Genomic DNA, 19785 nt, shown 5'->3' with positions numbered 1-19785 from the left:
TCACAACATCAAATAAATTTAAATTTCAACCGATTCTTAATTCTCTTATTGCATTTAAAAAGCTTCCTATTTTTACAAATCGAACCATTTGACTTTTTGACCAGTGAAAAGAGAGCATGAGGTGAAAAGCAGATCGCATCGCTACAAATTACGACTTACCACATTGTAAACTGTCCTGTATTTTTCAGTGGTTAAATAAGTGGGCTTTGCATGAAGAAATGCACGTGTCCACGCTATATTAATACCCAATAGTTAATAGGTCAGTTTAATGTTCTGCAGACTAGGAGGCAGCTGAGGTTTGGGTTTCCTTTCAGGCAGTGAATGGCCCATATTTAAAAAAGGTAGATTTGGCACACACTTCTCCCATTACCTCGAAACGGTGTATTCAACCACACGGAGAATGTGGTCGTGTGGTCCGATGGCCCAGCGCTCTTGGTTGGTGGTGTAGGAGACGTAGAGCTTGCCATTCTTCTTGTAATTGGGGTGGAATGCCAGGCTTAGCAGGCCCCTTTCATCTCCGCCCTGCAGTCAGATGAGAAACACAAAAGATCCAGCAGTTAATTATGTCCCTCCTTGGCTCCTGCTCTGCTCTGTGGGGTCGGAATCACCCCCCTTGGTCATCTTCATCATCACCAAGACCACTACATGCCACCCCTACACACCCATCACCCCCCACCTCTTTATTTCTTCAACCTCTCTAATCCCCCCCCCCCTTTTTTTTATTTATCCATCACATTCCCTTTCACACCCCCGCTATTCTCCCATTCTCTCTTTTTCTACCCTCGCCTGTTTCACTTCACACCTTCACCAACCTCTTTGAATATACCATTACCAACCATTATAAAGCATTTGACTCTGGGTAGAGCTGCACCTCCTCTACAAACCCCGTGCCTTTGCCCAGTCCTCTCCGCAGCCTGGTTATGTGCGCTTGTCCACAGGGTCGGGGGGCCCCTGTGACGCCCAGGCCCTCCCGGTGGCCTCCATTGTGCAGTGATTTGTGTGTGTAATCTTTGGGGGATATCCGTGAATGCTACGCTGAGTGGCTAAAAGAATTTATTAGCTCACTCACAGTTCATAGAGAGCACAAAAGTGCAGAGTGCTTCAGTCCGTGCTTTTTGCTCCCCGTCCCCTCGCTCTTTCCTGGTTTACACAAAATCCATGCAAAATTCAAGGCTTGGAGGGGTTGAGGGGAGAAGAGGAGGGGGGATGGGGGGGGGGGGTGCAAAGAGCTGCCAACTCCCACTGTCTTGGCAACATGTTTAGAAAACATCTAAATTGCTTGTGTAATATGTAAACCTTTTTCTCACCCCGGAGGCAGCTACATCAGTTGTCACTACCCTGGTGGTCCTCCCATCATAGTTAGCTGTAATAATCAGCTACAGCGTTTCATTCCCCCGGCAAGACTAGCCAGGTCGCCCCTTTTTTATGTTGTACTCTCCCTCACTATTTCTTCTTGACAAAAGAATGGACAGAATGCGAGGCTTAGGTGTGAATAATGTTTATAAAGTAACCCCTGTGTGGTTGTTGCTCTCTAAAACAGCTTGATTCTTTAAAAAAAAAAGAAAGAAAGAATCTAACGTGAGCGTCATGCAGAGAAATGATCTAACTCATGGCAAGCAAACTAGTATCATGTCTGCAATTAACACAGCTGTCTCATCCTTAAGGTATTCCCTCTCAAAAATAGTAAAATATTGGAATTCAGATCAAAACATGGGTATTGATTTGAACACAAGTGGCAGGCTCTGGATAGGTGTAGTCTCTGTCACAGGCCAAGTAAAACACATCATAAATTGGTGTACTGAGTCTTGTAGTTCTGTTTGGACTGCGTTAGACTTGGCCCAGTCAAATGCAGCAGTGACATAGGCCACATGTGTATGAACAAGAGATGACTCTCTACAAAGAAATGTACTTGAAGCGCAAATGAGCAACAACAGAGGCCCACACGATAAGCCACAGGGGTTCTATCAATCTGAATATAAAGTGAAATCTTGTAAAAGTTGACAAATAAATCTCCACCACAAATAGGCAGAGTTCCTCCACACCAAATTTACGAGTACTACTAAATGTCAGATCACTGAAGTCAAATTAAAAAAGAGTTATGTGGCACTGGATGCAGCACACTGCGCAGCTGGATGCGAGTGAGAGCAGAAGTGACTGCACAAGAAAATGTCAAAAGGTTCCATCTGACGGAGAGAAATTCTCAACCCCACTTTGAAATGCTGGATTCATGATTTTGGGGACGCAGTGACTCGCATCCCCAAATAAACTCTCCATAGGGAGTGGGTCAAAGACCACAATTCCAAAGAGGCCTAGATCCGGAGTCAAGGGAGGACCACCATGATACACAGTAGTTAAAAAGGGCTCGAATATTATCTGCCTTGCTAATTACTGGCTCCCTCAGCATCAGGCGGACAGCAGAGCTGGCACCGGAGCCACAAGAAACAAAACGTTGCATTAGAAAGCCGTTCACTGCAGTCAATCCAACGAGATACCTTGATTAAAAGAAGAGTAAGTGCTCAATATTGATATGCCAGAATTGCAATAGGCAGGATAACCTTGGCAGAGTTCAAAAATCAATATCCAGTACAAACAAGCTAATTTAGAGCCCTGATTAGATTCAGCAGTTGTGTCAGAGTGTATTTTTAACGAGTACAACAGAACAGGACAATGCGTGCACTTTGATCCCGTGCTGTGTTGCGCGGTATACTTTTCACCTTGAGTAGATATGGATGAGGATGAGGGACAAATTAGGGGTAAGCTGCAACATTATTTGTTTTATAACAAGAACGTTAACCCTTATGTTAATAATAAATAACCTCCATATTGTCTTACCAACAGAGGTTGATGTTGCTGATTATAATGCCTGCGATCTCCAAACCTCAAACTGTACAAATGACTGTTAAATCCCATCCCCCCCGATTTCTCCCTTGAACGTCTTTGTGTTTTTTTATGACTGCCATCATTCTTCGCAAGTCAGGCAGGGGGGCTCTGATTGAATCTCTCGTGAGGTATTATCTCTTCATTTTTCACAAACACCTGCCTCTGCATTCCTCTTTTCCCTCCAAGTGTTCTCTGGGGCTCTGGCTTTGGCGCTGTCAAAGTGTTGGCGTCACTCCACAGAAAGCTGGGAAAGTATTATGGTGCAGGGATGAGAAGCGGTTGTTATCTCACATCTCACGGTGCATTACGTTGAATGCCGGTCCTTTCTGAGTGGCGGAGGCGCACAACGCTACGATTTCCAATTCTGCATGGGCAGCTGTCCTCGAGTCCTAGTGACGCACCTGTTGGTTCATGCATTGTTACCCTGAAACCTTTTGATCCTTCCTCATTGGCTCGTGGGCATTCCTCCGCCAAAAGATATTCCACATGAGTTGATTGGAGCAAAGCAATGTCTACGCCCTTCACTCAAAGACTACCTGCAGCATCTACGCTCACACACAGACAATGTGTAGTGTTAGCTGCTTTTCCTTTGTACAATAATAATTTCCACTGCAACTCCTCCACCTCTTTATCCATACATCCTGTGACAATTTCACAGTACATTAATCCTGCCACCAATCAAGAATAAGATATAATCCATCAACTGGGCCATAAAAGAGACTCTATTCTGTTGCTACTGTAACTGCTATATTTATTAACATCTTTCACCAGCAGGCAGCTCCGTGCTTGAGGATAATTGTGAGATCATTATGAGTTATAGTGAAGATGAGGCCACTTATTTCAGTTGGTATGAGATCAGCCCTGGGCCTCTGATGGCCACTGAGAAAGCAGAGCAGCTGTCAGCGTAGCAGGGAAAGAAAGAATAACATGTTGTGACTTATTTGTTTTAACAGTGAAATACTTTATTGCCTATTATACACAGGCTACATGTCAGTGGACTGTCAGTTTTGGGATGCTACTCACAGATGTCTGCATTTATAAAACTCACTGTTACTATTACACTTGCAAGTCTCAAGTGTCTTTTCTGAAGTTGTACAGTGCAATGGGCTGTCATTGTATGAGCAGAGGCTAAAGTTTACCATCAAAGTCCACACAAATATTATGTATATATATATATATATATATATATATATATATATATATATATATATATATATATATATATGGCAAATATAATGGTTTTGGGATTGTAGCTCTCAGGTTGCCCTGAGAGCTACTATAAACAAGTTCAAGGATAATTGTAATTCGGTTCAAAGTTTTGTCATTAACTTCTTTATAAAGCTTTATGTAACTCTTGTAGGCTCGAAGCACTGCTATCCAACGATGTGGCACATATAGAATGAAGCGGCGCTACTGTGTCCTCAAGTCCATGAGACTTAGAAATTCAAATTACAGTATTGGACAGGCTCCGACAAGAAACCTCTAATTGTGGAAAACTTGCCTGAAGATAGTTTTAAATAACTTTATTTTAAAGCATTGTACTGTATATAATATATTGCTGAAACCTAATGTTTTATTTGATCACTTAAAGTTCTATTAATAATATATCTTTTTTTTTGTTGGTATTTATATACACACACAGACACTAACTGGACTGCTTCCAAGCTGAAGCAACACAATCTCTTATAATATAGAGATTGCATTTCCGGAGAAGAACACCCACAGCGCAGCTAGGAGCCCACACCACCACAGCACAGCATTGTTTCTGTGCAGTTCAGCTTAATTGGCACCGGGGGGATCCGTGGAAGGAAACACAGAACATTACAATCAAAGCATGTGCGTGGAGCTGATGATAAACCTGTTATCTGCCCTGTCTCCTGGGGGCCTGGGTTCCTCTCTCTGTATAAAGGCTGCTCCATCCTGTTGATGCTGCCAGTAAACACCTTAGCCCTCCCCTGGTTCTGTTCACCCCGTGTGGCTGGGAGCCCGTTACGGCAGCCAACATCACAGTATAGGACTCCTGGGGCCTGCGGGGGATCGAGCCACGTCTAATTGTCATAATGATCACTTTATCCACAACCAGTTTGGATTGAATGACGATAAGATAGCACAGCAGAGCAGCGAGAGCATACCGCAGGGGGCAGTTGCATATTCATTTGCTGCGCTCCGTTGGACTCCTTGTAAGCAAAATGTCTTGTCAGTAGAGGAGCAGGAGGCATGCGTGATAGATAAACTTCCTGTCCGGGAGTGTGCCCCACAAAAATAGCAGCTAACCCATCTCGTGCCATCCCAACAATTTCCGAACGATTCTCAAATTCAAAATCTGAGATGAAGTAAGGATTACGGATAAAAAAAACAAATATCACGACATTACCCTAAAGATTACAGTTGAGATCCATAGAGATTTCTAAGAGCTACAGTATATATAATATATGTGTTGCAATATTTCCAATGTCACGAAGAAGATATTTAAAGAAGAAAGATATCTACTCTATGACACAATTGACGTAACAATTGCCAAAATCTACATAATAACCACCATGTGACTTTTCTTCAAACAAAGAATATACAACAGAAACACACCGTGAAATACATACTAAACCAAAGAGAGCACCTGCCAGGTCAACTGACCATTATGTATGTGTGTGTGTGTGTGTTTTTGTTTAAACATATTTTGGATAAATGACAAAAGATACTTCATGTAATTGTATCTCTTTTTATACAGCCCTGCCCATGTTTATTTTATTTTCAGAGAGAGCTCAAAGCCAAACAGAAGTAGAAGTACTTTCCCTGTGACACCTCTATCATGTCCCCTCCTCTGGCAGGCAGACAATGTGAATCCTACATTGGTCCTAATTTCTGACAGAAATATAGACATATCGTTTTTTCAGCTCTTCTAAGAGAGAGAAAGAACCCCCTCAGTAAATCCCTCGTTATTTTACACAAAGAGAGCAAGAGAAAGCGAAAGGATATCACAGGCATTCGAGTATATACCCGGAGTATTGGGTAACCAAGGGGGATATTAGAATACTGCTGAAGTATGGGAGAGATTAAGAAAGCAATTAACCCGCCTTGTGAGAATTGGCAGCAAAATTATCAGTATGCACAATGTGTGCTGTATGTACAGTAAATTAGCAGATAATAGCGGAATGATTAGCCACAATCCCATTTGATGAATGACTGCTAGTTGGGTGTAATTATATGATTGAATTCTAATAGTGAGCAGGCACCATTTTCAAGGAAGATTTGTCTTGGCTGTAGATGTTCCTCACACGTTTACATAGGTGCAAACAGTTGTGTTGTAAAGCTTAGTGTTAAGGCTCTAGCACCATAATTATTAACTCTAGCAATGTAGCAAACCATATTACATACTGCATCAGCCAAGATCCTTTCCTCTTTTATTTACGTCTGCGGCCAAATGATATCCATATTATCAGATTACCTCTGGAAATCTGCAAACACTGTTAACACTAAAGGAAGGGCTTATTCCTACCTTCAGGCCGTTTTGCACCAGCTTGTGTATGTCCAGGAAGGGCTCCTTGATTAGCTCGAGGTCATGGTTGTATATCCTGACAATTCCCTCTCTCTCCAGGACAAAGAGCCGCTGGGATCCATCCCCACAGTGCATCACGGCCACTGGCTGCCTCAGACCACTCAACACCTCCTGGGCACAGTAGCAGTTGTGTTTGTGTTTCCTGGGTAACAAGGGAGACAAAAGGTCAGAGACCAACGGAGGCCGTGAATAATCCAATTATAAAAGGTATAAGGGGCATGATAGAATCTGAAGCAGGAATATTTGGAAGGAAGCAAACAATATTCAGCGGTAAGATATAACTTTGTTGTCTAGGTATGCAAGTACTTGATATTCGTCTCAGGTGTGCTCTTTCTGCTTCTCATGCCATGGGCTTAGAAGGGAGATGTTGCACTTTGAAAAGGCTTTGCTGGTTTACCAATTTGGTGACATACTTAACCAGAAGACTGCAATAATTAAATGCAAAATAACACTGTTCCCACCAATCGTCTCCCTACGTCTTTCAATCTTAACTCAAAAACAGCAGGTTCACCAGGGCTTCTCACGGATGGAGCAAAAGTAGCCCAGCAGGTTAATTCTGTCCCTCCCTTGTACACACTCCACTGGGCAGGAACCTGACAAAACTGTAGAGACGGGGAAAAGAACCCCTATTGCTTTCCCTGCTGTGTAGATGGTCGCTTTTTTGGTACAGAGAACACGGATAAGAGGAAGGTAAGAGAAGCTGATGTGAATGGCCACAATTGATAACAGCCCATAATCAACTGACACACTTGCTGGTAATTTATAATAGTGAAATTATTATTAATAAATGGTATTTCTTGTCCTATCCTGTGTTCTATGTGCTCTGGTTAGCTACATATCACAATCCATGAAAATACCAAAAAGTGCACCAGCACACTCTCTGTGGATTACATGAGGACCATAGGAGCATATCTTAAATCCCAAAAAAACCCAAATGCTTGCCCATTACTGTGATTTAATTTCTCCCAGCCTCTAATAAAGACAGTCCTGCTCATTTATCCTAGTAGACCTCTCAGAGGATAAGGTGCAAAAGTGCCCAATGAGACTCTCTAACTTTTGGAAGTTATTTGACTGAATGTCGGTCGTTGCTATTCAGGTGCACATACTGCTTGGCCCTCTTGCCTCGGGGAAAACAGAGATGAAAGGCATCCCCCCATGGACAAAAGGGCAAAGCCCTCTATGATGCATAGACCTTTGCTGCGAGAGAGGCAACCAGAATGATGCAGGATAAGCATTTTCATTATGTGAGCAAAGCTGAGCAAATGCAGTCTGGACAAACTTTAGGATTAGAGAGGAGATGGCATGGCATTTCTGTCTGAGAGTGTAGACCATGTCAAAATGGACCATGAACCCTGAATATGTCTCTATAACAACACAAAGATTACGTCTGAATGTCATGAATCTTAACTCATAAGTACTAATGAAGCCAGAAAGTTGATTTGGCTGAAACACATTTAAGAACTAGCCAAAGCTCATTCTAAATAATAATATGTTCATCTTCCTTAGTGCAACTCTATCCTCAAACGGATTAAAACATGATAAAAGCCAGGCTACAAACCTTTTCTCGTCTTCCAAGTAGTTGGAATCTTGCCCTTGCGGTTGCTTTCGTTGAAAATCTGGAAAGCACAGACTGGCATCTCTCCTCCCATAGTATTGGCAGAACTCATCCACATCGGCCTGGAACAGTTCTAGCAAACACAACACATACAGACATAGAAAGAGGGTCTTACACCAACTGTAGATACTGCATGGTTGAATGACTTCATACACAGGGCAAACGCAAACAGCTAAACCGGGAAAATCCAATTAGGTTTCTGCTAACATTATTTCAGTGGTACTTGAGCTCTCTGTGTACACATTTCTGTAGTTGCATTGGGCTGTACAATAACTGTGTTACAACCTGCATGAGTATGTGCAAGAGAGGACAAAGAGTTAGCGAACCGATGGGATGTGCTTGTGTGTTCGGGAGGGTTGGAGTTATGCTCGAAGAGCCAAACCAAATGCTGGCTGGACTGGGCCGAGATGAACAAGTGAAAAGAAAATGGGCCAAACCAAATGGATCGCAGATTAGAAAGGGCCTTGCCTTGCTGTGAGCTATGCCTCCTCCAGAGGGAATAAAGATTGAATTCTCAATATAAGTTTACACCGGCATTATTCTGATTAGGCTTTTGGACTAGTCCTAATGGATTCCTATGAAAGAACTTTGAGACAGGCTTTCTTCGAAGTCTATCCAGCAACATAGTGATGCTTATAGAACCAAATTGAAAACACTGATACAGAAAGACTGAGTGACACTCATATTTACTCGAAGAGATTACAGAGTGTTACATCTGTTGTCATTATTCGTCATAATAGTTCACTTTATAAGGCAATTTGTAGGACATTTAAATTAGTAAATTCTTTCTGCGCACACGAGTTGAAGGATACGCCGTATCACAGCTCTTACTATCGCCTGGCAAAATCAGTATGTCAAAAGGCCCCTTGAGTGTAGTCAGATGGTTTTCCTTGTGAAAAACGTTCTCCATTCAATTAATTAAAAGAAAAAGCAGTTAATTATTCCGGCAATACTTAGGCATCTTGAGATGTTCTTCAGTAAATAAGTACGGATCCCTTGTTCTTTGCTTCAAACAGGTCTGACTGTTTTGCATTACTTAGCAACACATGGGCACTGCATGCAAAATTAAATAGTCGACCATATGGCATGAAAATGTTCAGGGTGAGAGATTGCATTGCCACACAAAGACGTGATGTTGCCAAATGGTTCCTGAGTTTTGTTTTTCCTTTTCTGAATCAAGGGGGTGTAACGATCGAGGGTGTCATGAGCTCCACAGATTGGCCTAAATATAATTGACGCCACTTGGATAACTGATTGTATTCTACTAAGTTAGCATGTAAATTCAAGGTGCAACTGCCATCTCATCATTTCTCATGTCTCTTTGGCCTGCCCAAAGAGACAAATATTTCAGAGCCCGAGCCAAAAGTGATGTGCGTAAACACAGCAGCCTGTGCAGTCACAACACTATTCCTGGCAAAAAGCAAAGTGTGCAGTGGGTCTCAGAGGCCCTTTGCGACCTCAAAAAAATCTTGGCAATATTGTTTCCTGTAGTCAATCCCTCAGAGGACAGAGGAGAGCAAATACACCAGTGATAAAAACACAAACAGGACTCTCCCCGTCCCTCCTTTCATCTCCCTCTCCTGCCACACACCGACCACAAGAGCTGACCGCACCAATACTGGAGGTGATAGGATATCCCCTCAAACATCTAAACACAACATGAAGATCAAACACACACACAGAGCTCTGGCTATACCACCCACTCACTTGTGTCTGCAGTTATCTTAAGCATGCTGGTTGGGGACCTCGGGTGCAGGGGGGGGGGGGGGGGTTGTTGTGAGTGAAGAGGGGAGGAAGATATGAGAGAAGAGGAGTTTGAGGAAGGTGGGAGGCCTCCAGGCAGAAGTGAAAGTCAAGGCAGTAAATGTCTTTATGGAGAAATGGGGGCTAAGTACATGCCCTAATCAAGGGCTGGTAGGAAGTTTCATGGGAGCAGGACGACAGTTATGGATGCAGTAAAAAGCTACCGTTTCACTTTAATTCCTTTGGCCAGAGATTTTGTATTTTAAAAAGTCATGGACGTAATATTGTCTGTTTGAGTTGGTGGTTATAATCCCTGTTAACTTCCTCTGATGAAAAGATTCAGATCCGCAAATATTTGCATCAAACATCTTGTATCTAAAATGCCAACATAGTTGTTATTGTTATTGTATATAACTCTATGGAGAGATGTATCTCTGCACTAGGATTCAATCAAATTAATCCCTTTATAATATATTGATGCACTTTCTACCTTTATTGTACAGTGTGCACAGAAGAAAAAAAAAGCACGAACCAAGTAAAAGAGGAAGAGCATGCAAAAGAAAAAAAGACAGGAGGGAAAGAGAGAGAAAGAGAGAGAGACAGAGAGAGAGAGAGAGAGAGAGAGAGAGAGACAGAACTCTGTCCATATTCCCGGCTCCCCAGCGCTAAAGTTATACTTCCATCTGGTTATCTTCCAAGGCAACCTGGGTGGCCCACCCAAAGTACTTGACATCTTGATGCACTTCAGCAGTTTTACATACACACAACCTTTGTAGAAAAATAAATGTGTCATTCGTCACCACATATGCTGATCTGTGGAGGGCTGGATGGAGGGAGGGGGGGGGGGGGGGGGGGGCAGGCATTCATCTCTGGATTCCTCTCAAGCTTTTTTGGTTTAACTCGCTGCGCCCATATATCTGTCAGCTCCTGAGCGAGTAATGCAAGTCAACTCAAAGTCTTCTTCCTCTGCTTTCCTCTCTCCGGGCTCTGTGGAGTCCCACTCGCCAACCTCAGCTGTAGTTCAACAGCAGTCAGAGATATGCGAGCAGGCCATTAGATGCAGACTCAGATGGAATGTATGCGTTTGATATTCGACTTGAGCTGAAGCATACCATGTGGGTGGGTTGCGGACAAGTGTGTTTGAAACTGTTCTCTGTTTGCAAATCTCAGCAGATCTAATCAGTTCGTGGCGACAGAGATTGGGAAGAAGACTTTGCAGGAGGAGCAAAGACAGTCAGAAAGTGTTTGATCATGTTTGGTATGCACTGTGAAGGCACAGGTACCTCTGATCTTGCACCCTTTCAAAAAGGAAGTTCTGAAGACCAAATGCTTTCAAGGGGCAAAGGGGTTCCTATCATTTAGTAGTACCGTTATCACAAGGACGTGTGTTGCATCAATGTGCTTTTTCCCTCTTCTGGGGACTCTGCGTTCTCAGCGTAGAGCTCATAGTCTGAGATAAAGTAACTTCAGCTCTGTTTAGATTCACGTGAACTTACTTGTCAAATAAAAACGTGCATGAGCCACAGGTTTTTAAGTGTCTGAGGAAGGCAAAGTGCTGGACAGTCAAGTCTACACCACAGCTCGGTGTTTTTGCATGCCGAATAGAGAATTAATCCCAGGAGTCGAGTCTGGTGAGCAGTATCCAGACAGTAGTATAAAATAGTTAATTTTGCTCCAGTCTAGTTTTCTGACGCACTGGTCTGGCTGGGTCAGCTTTTGTTGGTGCATGTTTTCACACCAACCAAATATAATATTTTCCATTCACGTGAAAGGCAATGCCTCCAATCGATGAATTGTTACTACATTCAAGGTCTTTCGAAAAAAAGTCTTGATTGCATATTCATGCCGATTAAAATAAACTTGCATGATCCAAACAAACCAAACAGAGACAAGAGAACAAAACGTTCTGCACCCGGTGCCATAAACACAGCTCGACTGAATACTGCGTCATAAAAGGCTAAAATATTGCAAGACCAAATGTGCAACGTCAGACTGCAGATTAATCAGCAGACGAGCGGTGTGCGTCTATATGGGCAGTGTGTCGCAAGTCATTTGACTGATGCATTAAAGTGCAACAGTAAAGCGAGGCCGCGAGCAAGCAAACGGATGAGACAAGCTCAGCAACAAATGGAGGTGAGGTCAGATGAGGTAAGAGCTGGATAAATAAATATACACAGACCAGACTACTGACGCACCACTTCTTGCATAAGTCCAACAAATCTGCCAGTTCTACATGTGCAGGCTGTGTCTCAATGTGAAATGTGGCCTGCTATGAATTTTAATTCATCACAATCAGAAGTGTCAGTTTCATTTCAAGTGCATGGGAGACAGAAATGTCGTGTGTGTGTGTATATTTGCTTGGGTATCACCAGGTAACCACACAGGGGCTATAATTCAAGTCACATTCATGGTCATTATTGTCTGTATAATTACCTGGTATGTGTCCCCTGCAGGTGTAGTAGAACTCACGGCAGAAGTCCTGGCAGAGCCGCGGCAGATCTGGCTCCCTGTGTGGCATCTTATCCATGTCCAAGGAGTGGAACAACACCTGGGCATTGGGGGAGCAGCGAGCACACTTGATCTCCTCCAGGAGACGTCCACATTCGGTGTTGTTGGTGGAGAAAATCTGGAGACCACACGCAACAAGGAACCAATGTTTGATTAAAATGTTCGGCTGTGAACTTTTACTTCTTGAATTCTGAACGTAGGGTGCTTTTTCAAATTCCTTTTTTTTTTTCTACAAATATCACTCGATACAAAATAAAGTGTTTCCAAATGATTCCTGTGAGTCCGATACATTTTAAAAAAGGGAAATATTAGCCCTTCAAATAATTCACCTACATTTTGTATTGTGTATATATCAGTCCATGTAATGTGCTAAATAAATGGTTCTGATTAAATATTTAGAAAGTTCCGACAATAGAACACAGATGCCAAAACTCTTTCCAGCCCTCACCAGACTTTCCTATTGAACAGCCATAAATTATCCAAACTCACCCCAGTTACCACACAGATAGACAATGATCTCTACTTAACACAACTACTCGAAAGCTAGAACAACACATCCAGAAAACAACTTTCTCTTAACATCTTTCCCCCATAAGACACGTGCAGTGAGATACTCTCGTTGGCAACAAGGTGTCAGGCAACACTAGGCGCAATAAACCCGTTAGCTCACATCACACATTAAACACCAAATGTCATCACGTAGTCTCTATATATTCTACGTGATCTTCAGATTTGACATGTTGATAGTTATTGTTTGGGTTGATATGGTATTGTGCTGAACAGTTGTTGTTTTTTTTGCACATAATCTTTTTTTCCTTGCATCATTTGATGAAGGATCACAGACAGTCACTTGCGTGGTGTGAAAGTCTGCAGCATCTCTACAGTACCACGATCTGCATGAACGTTCACACCATTCACACTGCAAAGACACTCCACATGTCCACTGGTAGTAGTGGTATAGCCTCTTACCTCATTTTCCCTTTTAAATATCTCTTGAGAGATTTTACAATCTCAATCTACACCAACTGAATCATAACTGAGCCCTGCACACTGATGTGTTCAAATGTCTATCCCAACATGTTCTGCATTATGCAATTCTATATCCTTTGATACCAATTTGTTAAACATTGAGGTTGGAACACCCTGTCTGTTTGGAGAAATAAACAAAGAAATAATCTCATTCACTGCCTACTTACCCAAGCTCATAAACAGTTAAAGTCAAATTATAATTCCCATGTCTGACAGATCGCGGGCATGAAATGAGTGAAGCAAAATAAGAGGCTAAAAGACTGACTTGGGCTCATTAGGCAAAAGTACACAAAGCGTTAATTCAAAAGAAATTAGCAGGAATATTTACATAACAAATTAGCTGTAATAAAACACAATGTAATCTGTTTTAGGTCAAGAGCAGCACTGCTTGGGCAGCCAGGCAGGCAGGCAGGCTGGTAGTGCTTTGCTCTGTGTGAGGTCCAAGTGTAAACACCAATTTAGAGATAGACAGGCACATCATTCCCACTCTGGTATCAACAAATTAGCAGTCTGTCGAAGTCAATTAGGACAGCGGACCCAAGGCCACCATATGGATGCCGTACACTTCGCTCTGACAGCAAAACAAACTGCAACTGGAGAAAAGATTTTCTGTTTAGCAGTTATTCAGAGCTGTCTTTACCCAACAGGTAGCAGAACATCTAGCGAAAAACGTGAGGGTCCACCTGGATGATATACTAACTAATCTCTAATCACAAAACATAGTATAACAGAATTATAGATGAAAAGAAATTCTGGACAAACTGAGATTTCATGATTAAACTCAGATCTGAATCCCACTTTTGGTCTAAATGTTGTATCTAATTGTTGACGTTTTCCAAAGAAGAAAAAGAAAAAGGGAGCTCCAGGCTGTGTGGTGTGTCCCTCTGTCTCTGTGCCCTCAAAACCCATGCCATGCAGTGTCGCGGGCATGCCTGCCCTCCTGCTCTAGATTGCCCATTGATTCTGTGTGCCATGGGCTGGCACAAGGTCCATGGAGAGTAGCATTTGTGTGCTCTCAGCCATGCCCTGTGTCCATATGTTGCTGGGATGGGCTCCGATGTTGCCATCATCCAAACCAGAACAAGTGGACCTTTGTTTGTTGTGTTTCGCTGAATCTCAGTGAATACCTTCCTCAAAAGCAGGGAGAAAATGGCAATGAGGCTCAGCTGTTGCACTTTTGCTGAGGACATGCTAAAGCAAGTCAAGAACAGAGCCGTAATCAAACAAACATGGAGCAATAATGGTGGAAGAAACTAAAATAGTCATTGAGGTATTACCCGGCTATTTCAGATGTTTACATTGCATTCTCTAAAGTTGGCAAGCTGCAATGCATGGCGTCACATGGAAGAACAGCTGTTACAGGATTACTTCTTTCTAGGATAGCATCTGCATGAATGCTTTTGCCAATGAAATTGCCGGAACAAACATATTCAAATGCAATGTCGAACTTGGGGAGGGAAAAAAAAAAACACACAAAAAAAACACTCGCCATTCAAATGCAATAAATCAGTAACACTGTGCAAACCTCATATGGTTATTGAGACGGAGAGAGGGGGGAGAGCGCTGATGTGGGCAATGCTAAGCTTTAACAAAACACTTGTCCTCAGGGAATAGGTGTAAGTTGGTTGGCAGGGGGATATAGTGAAGGACACACACCCTCTCAAAGGCATTACGATTGGACAGGGCTGATGACTGGGGGAGAGTGATGTTCTCCAGCTTCTCCCATTAGTGAAACCAACAAACACAATGGTGTGGTTGTTATTCTTTTGCCATAATCAGAAAGGGCTCCGTGTGTGGGCAGTGTAATGGGGAGGAGGAGAAGTCGAGTTTGTCCTATTCACCCCTCCTCCTCCTCTTATTTGCATGACTTGGGCAAATTAAATGATGCAATATGGCTTCTTTTTTTTTTTGTTGTTGTCGCAGCACAAAGTAAGATACCACCCAGCCACTGAGTGATTCGAGGAAACGGGTTTACATGGAAGTGTCTCGGTGAGAATCCAACGGAACCAGCTGCACACAGTCGCTTTTTTTTTAACATTTTTTTTTAATGCCTTTAACCCCACCGGAAACTGAGCGAATGTTTAACATTCCTGCTTACGCGACATTGTAGCGTTCATCTGATCGCTCCGGTCGTTGCCACAACGGACAAGACTTTGTCGTAAAAGTGCGAGCGCGCTACATTCCGTGGATTGTTTCCCCCTCAACGGTCACACGGTCACCCAACAACTTCCTGTACGTTAACGCCGAAATACCACAGAGAACTAACGACTGTCAAACAGACGAGAGGTAAACAGTTCGTTGTCAGCTGCGGTAAAAACAAAAAAATAACGTGTCGACGGTTCACCGGCGGGCTCCTTCCTACCTTTGCAACAGTTTGTCTAGCAGGCTGTCCCCTCTCTCCTGACACTTAAAGCCGACTGTGGCCGAGAAGTAACGTAAAACGGCAAATGATTACCATGGTAACGGCGAAGCGCATTGCACAGCTAAATCAGTGTTGCACCGTGTGAAAGATACACAGTAAACAAAATGAAAATGTATCCTCAAAACCAGGACCAGACCAGGTAAGTTAAAAACTATTAAAAGAAAGGAGGTAAACCCTGACAGAAAGGATACAGTATACGAGCATAATAATAATATAATAAATGATTCTGAGATCAAGATTTTGAAGTGATTTAGCGAGATCATACGAGATTACACACGTGATAACACAGCAGGAGCCTATACAGACACAACGTGCATTTCACAAATGGGGATTTTACAGGGCGAACCTTTAGGTGATATTAAATAACACAACGGTATGGTGAGGTCACCTGCCAGGCTACCACACACACACACACACACACACACACGCACATTAGCTATGTTAAAACAATACTTTTTCCCCGGGACACTCAGAGGAAGCATACCCCAAGGCTATTCCCCCTGACCATCCCCACATTCAGCTAAAATGACAATACAAAAAGGGGCTGTGGATGAAATGCATCTCCTGGGGCGTTCAAGCTGTAAAAACCCGGTCCCTTCATTTGAAAATGCAGCGTGGTGGATGGACAGTAAACCTACCCGGGCATCCCTGCGGTGCAGGATCTGATAGGCGGCTCTCCTGGTGGGACAGCAGGACACACGAGGGTACAACCTGTGGCAAACTTCTCCGCTGTTGCTGCCGTCAAGCAACACTTTTCGCTCCCTTTTCTTCAGCCGCTTGGGCAAGCTTCCGTCGTAACATCTTCTTCTCCTGGGGCTAATTTCTCCCCTCTCGCCGAATTTGGCGTCCCCACATTCCCACACGCTGACCGCGATGGACAGGACGAGCACAAATTGCAAATGCTTCATAGTTTAAAAAAAATAAACTATTTTTAAAATCACAAAATTGACAACAAATTAAAATGCTATAGAAAAATATATAATAAAAACTAGGAAAAAAAACTGTTGTGGTCCCCTTTTTTAAAATAGGAGTGGGGTTAGTCTGCAATGCAGCCTATGTATTTATTTATTTGTTGTTATATTTCTCAAAGCAGCACCAGAAAATTACAAATATGCTGTTAATCAGAACAGGTGTCCTAATGTTGACTCACTGCTATAAAGAAAGCTGTTTAAAAATAAATGAGTGTTGCTTCTGCTTCGCCTATACAGTAAAACTCTGAAATAAAAATGAAATAAAAATGATATAAAAGCAAAACAATAATAATTTATCCTGATGAAATCAAAAAGTCAAAACCCCAACTGCAACAGACGTTCCTTTTAGATGTAAATCCTTGTAAGCACAACACGGCGGTTTGTGCATGCACGGGGTCAAAAAAAAAACATAGAAGACTTAAAAGTTGTCTCTCACTAAAGTCCTCAGACCGCTCACATGTTTTCCCGTGCTCTTTCCTCCTTCTTTTTAACCAGCGCGCGAGAAGAGGAGCGAGCGCGGTGACGTATGACTTCGCGGGTGCGCGCATGCGGCCACAGTCGCGTCCACGTCGATGATAAACAGTTACCTGCTGGAGCAGCGGGCGGAGAGTGGAAGAAGTGGGAGACGCTCTGTTGGGCTCCATCGACCAGATCATTATTACTTGTGTCTGTTTCTACCTTAAATGTGTGATTTAAAATATAATATTCATAAATATAACCACTTGTTTTTTGTTTCTGTTCACAATACAGTAGGCTAATATGTAACCTATAGATTACTCATGATTCACATCAGCCTATTTATACAATATGTTGTACTTTTTACTTTCTGTGATATTGAAAGCAGTACTTTTACTAATGGCGTATATTCCACTGCTGTCCATATGTTGGAGTAACGTCATGGCCTTGAGCCAAGTCTTTAAAAATATTTGAAAAATGAGCCATACGTTCTTTTTTTTTGTTCTCAAATAACTGAGTTTATGAAAGAGGCATGGGGATTTCTGTAAGACGGGAACATTATGAAAATTGTGCATATTATGTTACATCACAAACTGTGTCACGGGGGTTTGACTTTGTTTCTAAATATGATCGAAAGGTTTATTCTACTAGCCGCAGAATGTTCAATTACATGTGTTCGGCAGAGGAGAATCAGCTACATTGTGAATGATTCGCTTGGACCTGATGTTGCCCTACAGTAGCACATATATGGCATCTTTATTTTTCTCCTGATAATACCGGATCAAATGTGGGACAAATCCTCTTTCATTCTCCTCATCAGAAAAGTCACACGCTTGCGATCCGAAAGGGAATGTCCAACCATGGCAATTACTGGAGTAAAAAAAAAAAGCCCCCCTTTCTTTGGATACACAGAGAATCTGAAATCAGTGACATTAGCGGCACCTGTTCTTACTTGGGGGTCTCCGGCACTCACCAGAGCCCCAGCTCAGCTTATCTACAGGAATCCAGGAGGGGTGGGTTTGATTGTGGGCAATTATGGAAATGACTGTGTGTGCTATGAAGCCGTATAGCAGACCCTGCCAGATCTGACCCCCCCACCCTCAACATTCTTTACGTTACCCAACTGGAGGCATTTCAGGACCAAGTATAGCCAAAGTGCTACTGCAGTGTTCTGGATGTAAAGGAGGGAAGGGACAAGACCATGTGCCACCACCAACATTAGAGCCCCATGCAGAGAAGAAAGAGTATAACTGCATTGTCGAACAGCGTGAAAACATGTGGGATGCAGCTGTGGAGCAAAGAGGAGTACATCTGCTGGGAGAGATAGACCATTAGAGAGAATCACAGTTTGACAGACCACAGCTTTAAGCTGACGGAGTCCGAGTGAGGCACAGGCTCAGAGCAGACACACACACACACACACACACACAGTACATACATGCATACACAAGAAGAAATAAGCAAACTGCCGTATAAACTGTCTTCTCTTCCAATACTTGTCCCGTACAGTTATCAAAACTAATGTGGTTGTATTACATTCATTGCATCACATTTCAGGTGTGGGGGTGAATTCTGAAGCTCACTTTGCTTTAATTTGGCTCATGCCTGTGACTCAATATTGATTTCCAGAAAGAAGAAGAAAAAAAACTGAAAAGATACCACCTGCTTTGTACTTTTTATTTCTGCAGGGTCAGTGGGGGAATTCTCCTGCACTCAGCGAGGATATCCCAGAGGAAGATGGTTAGGTTTGCGTGTGACCACATGAGGATCAACAACATGAGTCTGGAGCTCCACTGTTTCCCAGACTGAGGAGATGTTGAACCTTTACTCTGTTCTCTCTGTCCATTCTGTTTCTTCTTTGTTTGATTCATAACTCACTAACACAATCACAAGCATACACAACAGCACTGATGACAGGGCTTCATTTGAGCTTTTTTTTCTCCATTTTTCCATTCCGAGCAGGCAAAACCACTACCTCACACTTCACAGTTCACAAGTCCACCTAGAGTTGTCTCTGGGTGTCGTCAGAGGGGGGCCAGCACTTAGCTGTTGGTCCACAAGAATTCATCCGCGTAGCTGCAAGAAAAGAAGGATGTTTCTGAACAAAGTCAAGTTTTTAATACGTTTTTATAAAAAATGTAACCTTGGTCTGTGTTTTTTTTTTGGATGCCAGTGTTGGTTTTTCTGTTTGTCTTTGGTAGAAATATCTCAATAATAATTTGAATGATTACCATGAATTTTGGTACGTACATTCATGGTCCTCGGAGGATAAATCCTAATTGTTTTGGTAATCCCCAGACATTTCCTCTCACACCACCATGGGATTCACATGTATGGCTTTGAGTGGAATCCCTCAACAACAATTGGATGTTGACATTTTGTACACATGTTCATATTCCTCGCAGAATGAATTAGCATGTTCCTACGATTGTGAACATGGTGAGCATTATACCTGCCTAATAAAACAATAACATTGTTTGTGATAGAAACGTACTAGTGGCATATATGACCGTCGTGTAAACATGCAAAGTAGCATTGTAGGGTTTTCTCACCGCGAACATGAAATCATTAACTTCAGGCCAACAGCCATTCGAGGATGTGTGTATGT

General features: G+C 42.6%; 1 protein-coding gene and 1 long non-coding RNA gene across 3 annotated transcripts in view; one reads left to right on the top strand and one right to left on the bottom strand.

Moving 5' to 3' along the window:
- LOC117738053 overlaps nt 1–12429 on the top strand; it is a 33924-nt gene extending 21495 nt beyond the window's left edge. The window contains exons 2-3 of the long non-coding RNA XR_004610072.1: nt 6473–6598; nt 12245–12429. This is a non-coding gene — a long non-coding RNA (uncharacterized LOC117738053). The remainder of the gene's footprint in view (nt 1–6472; nt 6599–12244) is intronic.
- The window catches only part of hhip (hedgehog interacting protein), a 31900-nt gene extending 14679 nt beyond the window's left edge, over nt 1–17221 (bottom strand). Inside the window, exons 1-5 of one of the 2 annotated variants that reach the window (XM_034544328.1) lie at nt 16389–17221; nt 12225–12417; nt 7992–8121; nt 6374–6575; nt 371–522 (exon numbers count right to left, since the gene is read on the bottom strand). In XM_034544328.1, the coding sequence (XP_034400219.1) occupies nt 371–522; nt 6374–6575; nt 7992–8121; nt 12225–12417; nt 16389–16658 (947 nt within the window). In that variant the 5' untranslated portion in view covers nt 16659–17221. Of the gene's footprint in view, nt 1–370; nt 523–6373; nt 6576–7991; nt 8122–12224; nt 12418–15690; nt 15789–16388 lie in introns of those variants that run through there. The other variant, XM_034544337.1, reaches the window with a different exon arrangement.
- Nucleotides 17222–19785: the final 2564 nt, after the last annotated feature.

The sequence above is a fragment of the Cyclopterus lumpus genome, chromosome 1, assembly GCF_009769545.1.
Source record: "Cyclopterus lumpus isolate fCycLum1 chromosome 1, fCycLum1.pri, whole genome shotgun sequence".
Lineage (NCBI taxonomy): Eukaryota > Metazoa > Chordata > Actinopteri > Perciformes > Cyclopteridae > Cyclopterus > Cyclopterus lumpus.
This window is presented reverse-complemented; position numbering and strand designations above follow the sequence as displayed.